General features: G+C 42.4%; 1 protein-coding gene across 7 annotated transcripts in view; it reads right to left on the bottom strand.

Annotated features, from left to right (window-relative positions):
* Positions 1-17,183, bottom strand: part of CEP170 (centrosomal protein 170) — a 556,616-nt gene that overhangs the window by 217,296 nt on the left and 322,137 nt on the right. For 3 of the 7 annotated variants that reach the window (XM_069234466.1, XM_069234465.1, XM_069234468.1), the window contains exons 10-11: positions 14,120-14,272; positions 2,427-2,553 (exon numbers count right to left, since the gene is read on the bottom strand). In XM_069234466.1, coding sequence (XP_069090567.1) covers positions 2,427-2,553; positions 14,120-14,272 — 280 coding nt within the window. The remainder of the gene's footprint in view (positions 1-2,426; positions 2,554-14,119; positions 14,273-17,183) is intronic. The other 4 variants (XM_069234469.1, XM_069234471.1, XM_069234467.1 and 1 more) reach the window with 3 other exon arrangements.

The following is a 17,183-nucleotide window of genomic DNA, read 5'->3' as shown; positions in this document are numbered from 1 at the left end:
GGGACACTCTCGGGGACGGTGAGTCCGATAGGGTTGGAGAGTAGTCCTGTGTAGACGAAGAAGAATGTCTATGATGTGAATGCTGAGATCTCTGCCGTGACTCATGACGATGGTGCAGAGACGAAGATGAACGTCTGGAGGAATGTCCAGAATGCCTTACGGATCGCGTTGGAGTCCTCAGAACTGACTCTGAAGAAGGAGCCAGAGGAGGAGCCGTAGGTGTTAATGGTGTCTGCGGCAACGGCGACTGTTGAGGAGAGAGCTGTGGAGACGCTGGAAGCAGGATGAGTGAGGCCGAGGATTCTGACGTGGTATAAACCCTTCTAGGTCTCTTTGATTGTCGCCTCGACGTCGACACACTCCTCGACGTCGAAGTGCGGTGACGGCGAGTGCCTCTTGACGTCGATTCCTCTCGCCGTTGAGAACCTCTCGACGACGACCCTCGACATCGCTGTGGTGACGGCGAACGTCTCCGATGGCGAGCACTCTCCCTCGACGTCGATCGCCCTTGCCGTGTCGACGGCGAGCCAGATCCTCTCGACGGCGAGCGTCCACGCCGTCTCGACGGCGAAATGGCTGTCGACGGCGAACGATACTTCTTCCTCGCCGGTGAACCACTCCTCGACGGCGAGCATGTTGGCGCCGTTCCCTGTCTCGACGTCGACGACGTCGGAGACCTGTGTCGTTTTTGAGCAGGTCTGGTAGGAGTTATAGAGGAAACAGGGTGAGCCCTGGTAGAAGACTGACCTTCTCCTCGCTCTGTGGTGGAATGACCACTTTTCCTCCTGTCCTCTCTCGCCTGAAGTCGGATTTTCTCCCCCATCACGAAGAGTTCTTCTGGAGAAAGTTTTACAGATGTCACACGACTCCGGTTTGTGGCTGGATGGAAGGCAAATTATACAGACCCGATGTGGATCTGTTTTAGCCTTTTTTCTGCCACAAGAAGGGCATTTATCAAAAAGTGAAGGCATTTCTAAATAGAAAAACCTCAAAATTCTGTCAGAATTTAACAGAAAAGAGTAGGAAATGATCACTCAATATTAAAAACGTCGAGTGAAATTGAAATTCAAAAGATTTTGAATGAATTTCTGTCACAAAAAGGCTTTGTGAGGTAGAGCTCAATGCTTCAGGGTCCTGTCAGAAAGGAGCCGGAAAAAAGAACTGAGGCAACTGCCTTTTGCTGTGCATGATGGGAAACAGGAAGACTTTACTTTCTTAAAGGCACAGCTCTATTTACATTCTGTACAATGGCAGCCTATGGGCTACACTGCCCTGCATTGTTTATTCTCATGAGAGGTGTAAATAGAATATGAGAATGTATTTGTTATTACATTTCTAGAATAAATAGATGTTTAAACGTGAATTTACACTACAACTGTTTTTCTTTTAACAATTTGGCCTGTGTAGCTGTTCACATAGGCTGCACATTGTTATTCTTAAGTGTTTTTTTTGACAGACCTTTTTCAAAGAGCTGGTATTTACACTTAAGAATATACTTCAGATCAGTGGTCCGGGGTCCCCGCAGGCGCGCGGAACTATTCAGTGCTTATGACTATACATGGAAATCCCCTACGAGAGAATCATGGTTAGTTCTCCTCTCCCTCGGACCAAATATTTGGAAGTGCTTTCCAGGTTTAGACCAGCTGGTCCCCTGTGGTTCCAGGGACATAAATGACAGCATACCAGTGAGAAGTATTACAGGAGTTGGAGCCCTGACTGAAGAGTGTAGGTGACACTGTTTCCCCTGCATACTAGTCTCCTGGAAGCTGTACCTTGCAGTTTAGGACGTTAAGTAGTGAGCAAGAAGAACACTGGAGAAAAGGCCAGAGAAGTCTAATGCCCCTGAAATATGTGATCTAGGTTTCCCAGAAGACTGCTTTGAGTTTGGAAGCATTTGAGTGCACCAGGCTGCAAGGTAGCTGACCCTGCACCTATTTTCCAAAACACGTGGTTTACTAAGTAAGAGGTGAAATCGGATGTAGCCAATAGAAACTAAGGATCCCTTTTAAGGGCTTCTGTTCAGTGAGAAAACAGTCACGGCACATTAAAATGTTCTTGTTGCTCCCAAGTACCTGCCCTGAGGTGTCTGCTCTTCTAATGACACTCTGGCCTCACAGTAAAGTGCACATTCCCATTCCAGCTACTTTTCTGTTTTTCAAAACTTGAATCACATTCAAAGGCAGATCTCTAGTGAAAGATGTGAATGACAACAAAAGCACCAGATCTGTTACCTGCTATAGTTTTAGATGAAGGCTATTTTAGGTTCTGTATGCATCATCAAATATTGAATCCCACAAACAGAATGTATAAGTCAACTCTGTAGTAAGATATTCATCAATACCTTTGTTGTATTCGAAAAAAGGTAATAGCTAAAACAATTACTGTAATGACCCCAAAACATTTGTGAATGGTTAGAGCTTAACTACCATTTTCTAGGGAAGTCGGCTTACGGAACTCAATTCTGTCATCATCCTGTTCATGACCGGTATGGTTAGCAGCCAAACTGGCCCACTGCGACACCCAACGTTTACTGCCAGAAGTTGCAGAACTTTCCTACAAGAAATAGAAACAAGGATTTTCAGGTAGAATGTAAACTTGACAACATACACATGTAACATAGTACCCTGTTAAACCATTGCCAATGATCCTTATACACCTGACCTCCAATACCCAAATTATGTCCAAACCACTTTTTCATCTGCATGCATTTTTGCCTTTGACAAAATAAGAAAGTAGAATGTGATGATGAAAACGCTTTTGGCTGAAATTGTTTTAAATTGATTGAACTTTTTTTTTTTTTTTTTTTTTTAGAAGGACCTATTGAAGGATGTTTTCCATGGTAAAGTCACATAACTCCAAGATTACAAAGAAACAACCATCGACAAAGCTAATAGGCCTAGCTTTTTACTATATATACGTGTGGTATGGGATATCAGTATATTGCGCATTTCGGTAGGTTATTTACACTAGTTGGAATATCACCAGACAAAGCAATGAATTGCCAGGTGTGGTGTTGAAATTTCATCTGTTTCCTGTCAAGGAACAGAGGAAGCGAACCGGTGGGGTACAGGTAAGTTGAGAATGCTCAAAAAGCCCATAATACGGTTCCTTCATCAGATTAAAACCATTAACCAGGCGTCACCATGTGCAGGGACCTACTCTTGCCACACAATGCAGTACACGCTTTTGGGTTCGGAGATGCACAAAATCACCGATGGCATGCGGACATTCTCTTAACCACCTACAAAAAAGCTATACTTATCTTTGTTAAAATGTAATAGCCATTTGGCCCTCCTGAGACCTTTTTAGGTCGAGCATAGCAGCGCGCACGACCTGTGGTAATCTATTCTGTGGGCTTTAACCACGCCCATCTCACACCCATCACTTTCACTCGTTCCTGCCTTTCAAAAACCCTTGATGTCGTTGGTAAATACTTTACCTCTGTCCCTGCTTGAGGCTGTTTTGTTACTGCCTTGGAGACTGACCCTGTTATATGGATTATTGCACAATGGGTCAGATAGGTACGTGTCGGCGTACTATTTTTAGGGTCGAGCCTGCGTTGCATGCGCATGCGTATCGCAGGGAGACTCTTTTGTAAATAGAAAAGGGCTCGGAGCCCTGTCAACTTCACGTCAGTGTTTTTTATTGGTTCGTGGGCTTGCCTAATAAAATCTGCTTGCTTTCATTAGTCGAAGGCAGGCATAACTCATTCCTTTTCCGGTGGCTAGCCCTCCTCGAGCGCAGCGACCAAGTACAGAAAATATGCGAGGCTCGCTGTTTTCCATCGGGCTCGTGGACTTCTTTTTCTCTAATTTACAAGCGCAATCTCGCTTGGCAGAAGTCGAGCGCCTTACATAGTTAATTTCACATTTTCGGGTTATGTACATAAATGCACTTTTGCCCGATAGGTGAAAAGTGGGGTTAGGAGTTTACAACGCGATCAGCTCTAACATGAGCAAACGTGAGACCCGTTGCATTGTAAATGCTTGTTTCTTTTGTCTCGCTGCTTCGCTCATGGTGGTATGTTGTTTCTTCGTCTTCCTCGGCTTCAGGCATCTTGCTGTTTCTTTGCGATGTCTTTTTTTTTTTTTTGCTGTTTTATGTAGCACAAACTCGACACAAAGGTACTGGAGCGCAATATTTATTTATTTTCTGGCATCTTTATATAGCGCGAACTCAATACATAGGTATTACAGTACTTTACATGAGCACTGGTTACATTACAAGAGAACATATTCATTTTTGGTAGCAAGGGGAGATTAAGCGATTTGTCCAAAATCAACGGATGTTGAGCCTGCGTCGAGACTCGAACTGTGTTCCCCACCTTTAAAGTCGGTAGCTCTGGCCCTTATGCCACATCCTCTCCCCCAGGGTTCTTTGTCTGGTGCATGTAGGGGCAGTCTGGCAATAACTCGTTTTGTTTTTTAATATAGCTCTTGGTCATACAGGTTCTAGCATTTCATAGCCCTGCAAAGCAGGTGCCATTCTTAAGAAACTCACTATGATTAATTTGCATTGACCTTGTAGAGATGAAGAGGTGAAAAGGCTAATGCCCTCATTACGACTTTGGCTGTCTTCACCGAAGACCGCCAAAGCCGCGGGGGCGCCAGAAGACCACCAGTGCTGGCGGTCTTCTGTCCACCATATCACTGGTTCCACTTTGGGTGGAAATCCAGCGGTAGTCGTGCTGGCGGGCGGAGGCGCTTGGGCAGTTCCAACACTGGCCCTGCCGCCCGTATGACTCCACCAGCCGTATTATGGGAACTAATATGGCCTAGCGGTGTCCTGCGGGTATGGTGCTGCCGACGATGGAAGCACCCCTACCCGTTCCCTGCCGGACGACTTTCCCCTGGACTGGAGTGGGGGACGCTGTGGCTTATTTTATTTTTTTTGCAGTTTTACATAATGCAAACTTGATACAAAGGTATTACAGCACTTTAAATGGGCAAAGGTTACATTACGCAAGAACACATTATTTTTTAGTTGTAAGGGTAGATTATGTGATTTGCCCAGAATCACAGGATGTTGAGCAAGCACCGAGACTTGAACCGTGTTCCCCAGGTTCAAAGTTGCCAGCTCTGGCTTTAACCCCACATCCTCTCCCCTAGGGTTCTTTGTCTGATGCATGTTGGGGCAGTCTGGGAATAACCTGTGTTTATGTTTATATATGTTTATTTATATATATATATATATATATATATATATATATATATATATATACACACACATATACACACACACACATATATATACACATACACATATATATATATATATATATATATATATATATATACATATACACACACACACACACACACACACCACACCATTTGGTAAGACAGGTTCTGCCATTTCATAGCGCTACAAAGCAGATGCCATTCTTAACAAAATCTTTATAATTCACTTGCATCAACCTTGAACAGATTAAGAGGTGAAAAAGCAAGGTCAGGATTGTAATCTGTGACATTCACATTCTGTCAAGACCTCTGCAGTGGGTGCATTAAACAACTTACTTGAGTAGAGCTTAACACTAGGCTACAGCAGATGCTCTTGAAAACCTTCAAACAAGCACATAGGTTAGTTCTAGGCAAGAAGATGGCGAACGGTGTTGTCTCCAAAATGGTGGAAAAGGAGCCGTGACTTCAGACCCAAGAACTTCACGGCATCAAGCTTGATAGCAAAAAACATCTAGCCTTTGGATGTAAATTGGGCCTCTTCAAATAGAGTTCAGTTAGCGCAAACTCAATACAAAGGTATTACAGCACTTTGCATGAGCACCAGTTACATTACACAAAAATACATTCATTTTTGGTAGCTAAGGGAGTTTAAGTGATTTGCTCAGAATCACAGGATGTTGAGCCGGCAACAAGACTCGAACCAGGTTCCCCAGCTCCAAGGTCGACAGCTCTGGCCCTTAAGCCACATCCTCTCCCCCTAGGGTTCTTTATCTTGTGCGTTTCAGGGCAGCCTGGGAATACCTTGTTTTTTTTAATATAGCGCTTAGAAATCCAGGTTCTGCTATTTCATAGTGCTGCCAAGCAGGTACCATTCTTAACAAAATCACCATAATTCATTTGCAGTTAAGCTGCCTCTCCTGTTATTCTCTTTGTATACAGTCAATGTTTTTAAAAGTTAGGCTGGTATTGCCAATGTAGAGGAATAATTCCTTTAAAAGTTTAACACACAGAAATATATGGCTGCCCCCTTTTCTTTGACCCTAACTCTTTTGCCCCTCTCATTCTCCAGGTTAAAAGCCACAGAGTTGCTTCTTTGTAGCTTGTTTGGTGCTATAAAAGTTTAGGTAAACACACTAAAAAGGGTTGCATCTCTAGGGTACCACAGCCAGTCTGTAAGAATGAGACAAACCCTACCAAGATGGTGGCCTTGTTGTGTCCTCTCTCCTGCAGCGACAGGACTGGGAGGGTTGCTGTGGCACCTGGCATATATCCACTACACTCCAAACCAAAACACATAGGTAAAAGACACTGTCATTTACAACGCAAATAGCTCTAACTCTCAAAAATGTGAAACCTATTGCATTGCAAATGCTTGTTGTGTACTGCTTTCACTCTGGTGCCCTGCCCGTCATGCAACCCTGGGTTGGAACAGGAGACTATCTCGCCCCACGGCAGTGTGACAGTACTTCAACTGATGCAACTGTGTCAGCTGCAGGATCAGAAAGGTTCCTGGCTTCACTGCAAGTGCAAAGGGCCTTAAAACAGCCCCATTCTCCGAGCTGGCAGGGAACTATGCCAAAAGTGAAGTATTGCTGAAAAGCTGAGAAACTCAGCTTTCCAGAGATACCTCTCTTATATTACAAAGAACCAACCAATCACAATGGAATGCAATGACCTGGCGGTTCCACTAGACAACAAGAGTTTCACTGTTGAAGGAGCAGTCCATGGGTAAGGGCCTGACCTCCCCACATGCCCTGGTATTTTCAGACTTTCAGACCCTGGTGAATGGATGGGGATGTTTACCCCTAATCTACCCAAATAGATACATAAAACCTTCCTTACGTTCAGTGAGTGCAAATAACGTTTAGCTGGAGTGTATGGATTGCTTGGGAAAAAAAGGACTGGAAGGGTGATACTTTAACTGGTGTGAAATTCTGAACACGTTAGGAAGAAAGGAAGAATAGGTTCTCATCACTATTCTATTTGTAAGGAAGTTGGTTTGATGTTCAACAGCAGACTCACCTGTTCTGGATGCTAAAGTGATAGCAACTAAAATGTTGTCTTCCATGCCAGACACTGCAATGAAGTCTTGTGGATACGTTCAAATGGAGGACTCCCCAATTTTGAAAGTACTAAATTGAGCTCCCACAAAAGTGAAGGAAAGATTTTCTTTAAGCTTTCCGGGTGACTTTGATTATTGTATTATTTTTAAAGAAAGTTGATCAGGACATTTTTTATAAGCAACATTTGCAGCAGGGTGGACTCTAAAGCGAATTGTAGCTTAGACTGGGCACCATGTAGCAAGCATACAAGGATTAGTTTTGCTGAAAAACATAGCTGCCGGCACCACAAGCAGCATCTTTCCTATTTACAGGCATACACAGTCCTAGCTGAAGGGCTCTATGCCTCTTTCAGAATGCCAATGTGTAAATTACGCTAGTTTAAGTCACCATACTGTCTTATTTCAGGAGCCATGCTTCAAGATTCATCATCCAGCTCAGGTGGAAGAGCTGGCCTTGAACCTAGAAAGCAGATTTAGTTTGTATAGTTTTATTGATATTTGTAGAAGGTCCAGATACCAACACTGCCTTGGTCACTAAGGAGCAATTACCAGACACCCACAGGAGCTAGCAGTTTTGTGATGAAAAAACACATATAAATAACAAATGCAAAATTGAGTCTGCAAAAATCGACTTATTTTGTAAATGAGACTGATTTTTTTTTATTGGCTCCCTGCTATCTCTGGGCCAATACATGCAGGTGATTAATATGCCAGCAAGCAGCAGATGTGTTAAATTCCTCTGTCACCCGCCTGCCAACACCACTTTCAAAAGCATAGGCCTCTCTCTCATGTGCAAAACAGGCTGAAGTCTCTTCACAACGTTTAAGAGATGAGGTGACTGCTATCTATTTGTATTCATCCTATTAAGACCCCCCCCCCCCCTTGCTGCAGCTTGTCCCCTGTGGACAGTACTGGCCCTTGGACCCCTCCCACTACCACCCTGCTACACTATGTCACCTTTATCACCCCCATAACCTCATCCTCTCAATAGCTCTGTGTCTTCCGTGGCCCCAACACTCGCTTCAATATGGCTACTGTGACCCTCATTCCCAATATCCCTTTTTGCCTACGCACCCTTTTGCTGCATCTAACTCTTCTGCTACCCCCAATGTCTCCTGTGAATTCCACACACCCATGCTACCCTGTGCAGCGCTGAAAAGCAGGCTCTCTGGTGCCCGAGACAGCATAGCTTTCAATTGAAATCGGCACTGTTTCGCCACGTGTTCCAAGGCACAATACTGCTGGCGAGTCTGCCAGCTCACAGTTTGTGACTTAGCACTGCCCGCAGCAGTGGCAGATGATAGACCGAGCAGCATTTTTGTGAAAGGCACACTTTATGATTACCACAAATATGCAGCACAATTTGCCCTTTACCAATGAGTATCACTGTCACTAGAAACTACTTATCTTCAAGAGGACTCCTGGGATTAGCAGAACAGAAGGAAACGCACGCAGTATGTTTCCAAGTACGTACATGGTATTTCTATAGCACAAACCTAGCGAAAGGGCAGCAGAGCACAGTACATGGTCAAAGACAAGCATAAAATCAGTGAGTAATAGGAGAGGCAGCTAGGTTGTGAATGGCTGATGTAGTGTTCTTTAAAGAGGCGAGGAGTCGCCACACATGAGGGTAGAACTCATATGGGAGAGTGCCCAAAGTAGCTGAAGGGAGGTGGTCTTGGAGGCAGAAGGGCTCTGCCATCTTGAAACAGGGGCTCCTGGGTAATTTTACCATAAGGCATATAGAGAGTGCTGCTAAAAGATGTAGGGGCTAGGAGAAAATAGTTCGGATTGAGTGGTAAAATGTCTTCAATTATTGGCTAGTGACCCCCTGTGAATATTCTGAGACCACGAAAGGCTCCACCTGGAAAAATCAAGGACACCTAGGGGCTCATTATGAACACAGAGGGATTCCCCGCAGTGTTCATGCTGGCATTCTAAATATAGACCGCCAGCCCCTAGAAGACCCCACTGGCCCTATAATATACATTCGACTGGGCCAGCGGGCTGAAACAGTGTTTTCGCCAGCCGGGCCAGGACATTGCCGACAGCACCACATGGAGCCGTCGTCAATGCCGCAGTGCAGCGGGTGCAGCAGCACCCGTCGCGCATATCACTGCCCGTAAAATCGCCAAGCGGCAAGTGCATGGGCAGTGCAGGGGCCCCGGAGCACCCCTTCCGCCAGCCTTTCCCTGGTGGGGAAAACCCCCAGGGAAAGGCTGGAGGAACAAGGGTTTTCTATCCGGAGGGGAGCGCTGCTTGCAGCACTGCCCTGTCAGATAGAGAAATCAGCCATCGTCAGGCTGCCTGTCGGCAGAAGCCTGGCAGTGGAGGAGGGCTGCCTGTGGCAGTCTTCCCTTGTTTATTATATGGCGGTCCAGACTGCCATGCCGGTGGCAGTATTTTCCGCCACCGCCGGCATGGCAGCCTCCTGGAACCCAGGGGCTAGGATTTTTTATTGTCCTGCTTCAGGAATATTAATAGCAGAATGGCTCCAGACTTCAAGATGGGCCAGTGACTGGATGCTGCAGGAACCCTAAATGGAGAGTGATCTAGTGACAAAAATCCTGCCCTCAGAAGCTTGGGGCCGCATGGCTCACCAAAAATAACTTTTCCAGCCACTGGAGAAAAGTAGCACTTAGTTATTTTTCCACTGAGGTGGAAGGTGCTGAAGCTTGCCCAGGCAGAGCAAAAAGATTAGGTCAGTCCTGCTCAGAGTTTTTTGCTGTGCAGAAAACTGTTTCAGCGAGACGTGACAAAGGTATCTGGCCTCGCAGAGCTCAGGCCCGGCTACAGCTTCAAGCCATGGCTCATGCTCGAATTTGGACTTCCAACAAAAAATGTCATTATGGGCCACATGTGCGAAAGTTTTTAGAGGTGGCAAATGGTCTGATCCACTAAAAAAAATTTGAGATGTAACAAGTCCCTATTAGCTATGAGGTTAAAACCTGTATTTTCTGATGACACAGAAAGCATGATAGGATAAGTGTGACAAGGCTGCAATGAAAACCATATGAGTAAACAATAAGTATCAAGTCATTAGAACATACTCAGCACTTGTGTTTTGCAGGAGCTTTGTGAAATCTTCAAAGCGCACCCTAATAGTGCTACCCTTTGGAAGCAAGATGCTGATACTGTTGCATTCAGTGGCATTTTACCATTCAAAGGTCGGTTATCCTCTATTTTGTTTATGACTGATCAGGCCCGCAGAAATATTTGAAAAGCAGACTCACCCAAGGGCAGGAGCAGTAAGATGCTACAGAACACTACTGCCAGATGTATGGCAACTAGCACAAATGTATCAACCATATGCTGAGCATATTCACATCTACAGCGGAAAGGCCATCTTTAAGCAGACCCATTTGTCACAGAATGTTCATGTTTCTACTAATCTAAGCCCTTGCCCTCTCTCTCACAAGGCAAACACACACTTCTTGATCAGTTGGTGGGCTCGGGTCAAGGCATCAAGCACAAATATCCAAGGTTCTTAGTCCTTGAACACATCCTGTTGTTGCTATTAAAAAAATAACAGTTATTGGCAACCTTTTAGGCAATGCAACAAAGTCAACTAGGAAAAGCTGTCGAGCGTGTTAACACGGAATAGCTCAGATGTTTACAGTAATGAACAATGTTTAAGTAAGGCGGCATTTGAAAGCACCAACTCCCTAATTTTCAATAAACACTGAAAGCTGGTGGAAATGAATTGTTTTGTTTTCAAACAGAAGCATTCCTGTAAACCGAAATGAAGCACTTGTCTCAATCCCACTGCTCAATCAATGAATAAATATGAAGACAGACAATCCTAAAGCCCACGTTCCGACTGACCCACAAAGCCCAATTCACCTAATATCGGTAGTTACCAGGCGAACTGCGTTTACAAGTAATGCAAAAATACCACGCCACCGTCAATTCTCCCCTCCCTCTAGACATTATTAAAAAGTAGCGATTTCCTATATTATTCCCCATTCATAAAACTTGTATTAGTTCTGTAATTTTGCATTCTGCAAATAACAATGCCCCTATGTATCAGTATTTCCGGGTGCTAAAATACTTCATTGATAAAACCCGATGCGTGTGTAACACAGACCTTACTGGTTCTGTCTTTATAGGCCTGTACTTGCATCAGTAAAGAACTGAGCTAAAACCATAATGGTGAGCCTCTAGGTTCAGTGGCGGAATCGAAAGTTGTTTTTCCACTGATAAAGGAAACAGGGTTGATATTCGTCTAGTGCAAACACACTTCTATGAACAAATTCATATAGATCGCACACTTGCATTTGCAAAATGTATACAGATCACAAATACATGCGCACAGTTTAGCACAGCAATAGACATCCATCACACAGACTCCCAGACACATCGGCATTCATGCACAATGATCCTCAGAATTACAAGCGCATATATCAAGCACTGAACAGGGCTCCAAGCTATACAGCTATCTAAGCATTTGCCACATTTACCAACAACACAACCTGATCATATTATATGCATATCTTGCTCGACCACAATATAAAAGGCAGCTCTCATGGCGCCATCATGCACACAATAAGTCTCCAGGCCTTATAGTAGGCAGCACTAGTCACATCAAAGATATATTCAATCCAGTTATAGACACACCTCACACTGCACCAAGTGTACACAGTAGACAACTCCTGAGTCCACCGTGCACACCACCCAGACCCCAAGCCATATAGTTAGCTTTGTGGTTTCCTCCTTGCCAACTGTTATACATTATCACCAGTCTAAATACCAAGTACCATTAAATTAATCCAAATGTACCACCACCGTTTGTGCCAAGAATTACTTCCACTTAATGGGCAAATCTGACTCAAAACATAACTGCGGCATGAAGCAAGCAATGGATAAACGCACAACCCAGCAGAATGAAACAAAAGGCAAGGATTTGGCGCACAGGTACCCATAAGCATACTGGTCCTCACATAACTATAACAAGATCTAGAAGGCCACTATACAATATAATCCATCAATAAACAATACACTAATCTGTTCTAGACTCCGCAAGCACCTATTGAATACCACCCCCCTCTGTAAACAATAGGAAACATATCCGGAATGCAACAAGTATCTCAAAGTCATAAAAGGCACCCAGATTTTGAAAGCACTGTGGGCCTATGAAATGTAGTGAGGGGTTACATAAATGTACATAACATAACATTTCACAGGCACAAAGAGCCTCATGAACTAAGTTGTTTCAATGACTCATCAACAAGAAATTCTGAACTTTACTGAAAGATGATACTTGCTGCAGTTAGTGATAACAATGAAAAGCACAAAGGCTTTGACTTGTAAGGACAATGAATTAAGCAAACGATTTACGTCAAGGTGCTAGTTCTACCATCGCCACCAATTAAACCAGCAGATGTGCATCAGTTTGGTTAAATGTCTAAAGACAAGATCTGACTGCCTTCCATTGTGCCTCATACGTCGCAGGGGTGTGACATGTCAGACGGACAAATAGGGGGAAAAAAAGTTAAAGTAAACCATAACCTAACATAGTAATCCCACCCGTATTTTCGTTAGTCATATACACAGAAATATGCAATTTTCACGCATGAAAATTAAAAAGAGTACCTTTGTGAAAGTCAATTATATTTTTCACAATGAGTTCGCAGTCACTGTGGCCCAATTCCTTAGCAGTTACAGAAGATTTCACCAGTTGTCTAGGAAAGGTGCCAAAAATGCTGTTTTAAACATAAAACATGAAATAAACCTCTCGTGATGATTTTTCTATTCAGATCCACTACAGTCAACCGACAAACTGTCGGTATCAATACTATCAGCCAACAAACAGGAGTTCAAGCTGCAAATACACCACGTCATCTTAAAGCTGTTGCCCAAACAACACTCAAGAATGTGGCATATACCATGGAGATACAAGAATCCTCAATCTGATTATGAGTTCTTGTGCTCAGTAAGGCGTAAGTATTACCATGTAACATGAAGGCATGTTTAAATGTCTTTTAACTGTTTGACTGTTCTGTACTGAGTTCTTATGCCCTCCCTTTCCAAATGAAACAAAAATACAATTTTTGGGAAAGATGATGACTTCAGGATGTTTATCTCGCTTAGTTTTATATCAAACAGTTGCTTTAAAGCCAAAAAATTTATTTCAAACCAGCTCAATTAATTTGAAACTTGTTAGGATGACCATGTTCACCATTTAATTACTGTTTTTGTGGAAACTGTTGCTTCCAAACCTGACTTCGTTTTAGACTAGGAGGCCTGCAATTCCAGTTTCTACAGAAAAATCATGTATAGGTTCCATAGAGTGACTGAGGTAAAAGTGCTCTCCTCCTCCTTGCCATGCTTTCTTCCAGCCCATCAGGGCAGTTCATGTGGCAGCAATGCACCAAGATTTGTGTTCCACCACAATTTAGATGTTGCCGCGGATGTAGGATGCAAATAACATTACATTACAGAAAATATTCCTTCGATTTTAAGAAAAAATGCAATAATCCTTAATATAAATGAGCACCTAGGTATCAAACATGTGTCTGGCTTGTGAACTTTAGTGAAACCGCAAGGGAAATCTGTATAGTAATTTAGAGATACTATAAGAAAAAAACAAACTTAAGTGTTTCCCTTTTGAGGTCTGATCAAAACATCCACACTCTCCAACTCGTATTCTTGTTCCTGTAACCAAGCATCCACTAAGTTATACCAGAGGTTCTCAGTCTGAATGCATGCCTCTAAGAAGGCCAAATGGAACCCCCAAGAGGTCACTGAATAGCTATGATCAATTGTACTCAAAAGAAACGGGAGTTTATTAGAATTGGCATGTCTCGTAGACACAGAGGTTCTTCATTGTTTTTTTCATAATAAAAATAAAACATTATATCCATCAAGTAAAGTCTACCTCTGTGTCAAGAAATCCAGTTGTACCCTGCTGTGGCCTGTCCCCTTCAAACAATGCTGAAGAGGAATTTACAGTCCAATCTTTAAACACTTGGTTCTGATCTTCCTTCATAACAGGATTACAATAATTGCGGCCGCAGTCCACGCCAAAGACCTGAAAACATAGCAAATCATCACAAAAATTAACCTGACACCTTCCAAGAAAAATATAACTTACGTAATCATTTTAAACATCTGCACTATCAAAATACTACAAAAAGACTGCCACTTCTAGCTTTCCCCGAGTGGTCTCAATCAGGTACCACTTGATCGAATGTATTACAATTTTTGCAAGGTACCCCGTAATTAGTAAATTCAATTTGAGGACAGTTTAGAAAATCATTTAAAATCTCTCTGAAATCTAAACGAGAGAAGTGATTCTTTGCAATAGCTTTAATTCAGATCAGTAATACTTAAGCCTTGAGATTAATAAAATGTACATTAATATGCCTCAGTTCACAGAGGATGTGTAAGGAATGTGAGAACTCAAAATATACTGGTTTAATAATCAGAGGTGAACTCCCAGAAATCTAAGACAGTTGTAATTCCAGGAGTAGGCACTAGTATCAGTCAAGTTAAGGCATGCTTTCCCCAGGAATGCCACATTTAATAAGAAAAGCTGTCTATCCGTGCACATAAATGCACTTTGCCAGGGGAAAAGCCTACCAATCCTGATTCTGTGAATGAGTGTGTGACATATTCCCTTGCGAACTGCTGTTTATGTGTACCCAAGGTACCAAAATTCTTTGTCAATCAGCGTTTCGAAGGTATTCTAAAAGTGTACTCTAACTCTCATGCAAAAGGAAAATTTGTCGCACCCTGCACTGGACAAATAAACTAATGAGCTGATAATTTGACAAATTAAACTGTCATTTAAAAGAAAATATCAAAACGGTAATAAATCCATCAAGCCACGCACCCTGAATTAAAAATAAATACATCTGAAGATGTTGTTTTATAGATGGCTATGGTAGAGACAAGAACCTACGTTTTCATATAGTACACACCTCAACAATATAGTGATTCATTAGCGTGCTTGAGAAGAAAACAGACCAAAATTACAAAATATAAAATAAAATTATTTACTACCATGACAGCCGCGTATACCTAACAGAAGAAAAAATCTCCGTTGTGACATCGCTCAGCCATTACATAAAAACTTTTGGTAGTAGAGCTGCTAAAACCATTCATGTAAAGCTGTCAAGTTTGCTCATGTGCGACAACGACTTCCTCTTCTGTGATACATCTCTTCAATTACTCACGTTCTAAGTCAACCACTATGTAATACTCTATTACAATCTTTTTTCTATGAATATTTTTGTGAAGATGTTACTGAGAGGGTTATGGATTCAGGAACTACGTTGGCATTTTGGAGGACATTATTGTGCTGCATGGGATATTATTCACATTAAGTAAAGTTTCAAAGACAAAATAACGATGTACATTCAACTTGTTTAAAACTAGATTAGTAATTTATAAATCAAACTGTGACTCAGATTGCCTCCTTTCAGCACTCTCTTTACTTTACTGATATTAATGTCCCTCTCGTTCCTAGTGCTCCCAGGTGATCCCACCCCGCCCCCCACAGGTTCAGCCCATCTCTTCTGCCTCATATTCTCTACTTCAGCGACATCCTTCTCAGTTTGTCGTAACAACGTCATAGTGAAATCCCAAAAAACCTTCTCCCTTCATTCATTCAGCCCTCATTTTGACTCCTGTCTCTTCGATTGTGCAACAACCATTTGTCTAATAGCTCTACATTCTCAAGCTAATTTAATCAATAAGTGGAATACCCAGAATTATACAATTTTAGTTGTCAAGAACAGGGTTCATACAGGTTCAGCAACGCTCAAGTTGCCTAAAAAGTCTCTTCAGACCTGGATCCAGCCTATGGGGTCATTATTTCAGCTTAGGTGGACGGGGCAGAACAATGCAGGTAGAGGAATGCACCAAATCTACGAAAATTCTTTAAAAAAAAAAAAAACTTTCATTAAGAAATAGTGTTTCACTTAAAGGGTCTGAATATAGCCTAAGCAATGTTAATTGACAATGCTTGCAGTTTACTCACTCTTATTTCCGGTATGATAGACATTGAAGGGACAGCTTTTTAAAGGCATACAGAAAAGCGTCAGAACCAAATTCAAATCCCAATACAAGGGACAGGAAGCTACATCTTTCATTCAAACAACTTTTGAGCCCTAAAGGCTTTCTTTAATCCAGGATAAAATAAAACTAATTCAAAACTGGTCCGTGCAGAAGAGGAAAGGGGATCAATCTAACTAAGATTACAACAGTGACAAAACAAAACATGCATTTGCAATGCAATAGCTCTTGCTTTTTCTTGATTTAGAGCTATTGGCATTGTATATTCATAACTGGAATTTACTTGCACATAAACTGGTCAACCCTGCCTCATAATTTCATCTTTTCCTGCCATATAATTCCAGTGGCCCAGCAGTTAACTAAAGCACTTCCATTTACCTTCTTCCTCTATATTAAAACATGTACAATTATCATATAAACCCTTATCAAAAATATAATTTTGGCAATATAAAATGCTCAAAACACCATAACAAAAATATAATTTGGGATGGATTGGAGAGTGAAAGGAAAGAGGGAGTCAGGAGTAAACATGAAGAGAACAAGTGGCATAGTAACGTTGTCATTGGCCCAAGAGTAAGAAAGGAAAATGGTTGACTGCAACTTTGGTAGAAAAATACAGCAGTAATTTGAATTGAGTGAGGTCCATAGGTCTCTGGGTCACGGTGCCACTACACCTGTTGACCACTGATAACTAGGCCTCAGGAGAGAAAGCAGATGGAGCAGAAAAAGAGAAGCGAAAGGAATACAATAGACAAAAGGAAGAGAGAGAAGAGGTTGCAAACAAATAAAAGAAAGACTGGAAAGAAAGAACAAATAATAGAAGAAATAGAACAAACATGTAAGGCAAAAGAAAAAAGGGAAGGAAGCTAGTGAACGAAAGAGAAAGAAGAAAAATATTGAAAGAAGTGTGAAAAGAAATAGAA

The sequence above is a fragment of the Pleurodeles waltl genome, chromosome 5, assembly GCF_031143425.1.
Source record: "Pleurodeles waltl isolate 20211129_DDA chromosome 5, aPleWal1.hap1.20221129, whole genome shotgun sequence".
NCBI classification, from domain to species: domain Eukaryota; kingdom Metazoa; phylum Chordata; class Amphibia; order Caudata; family Salamandridae; genus Pleurodeles; species Pleurodeles waltl.
The sequence above is the reverse complement of the archived record's forward strand: the minus strand, read 5'-3'. Positions and strand labels throughout refer to the sequence as shown.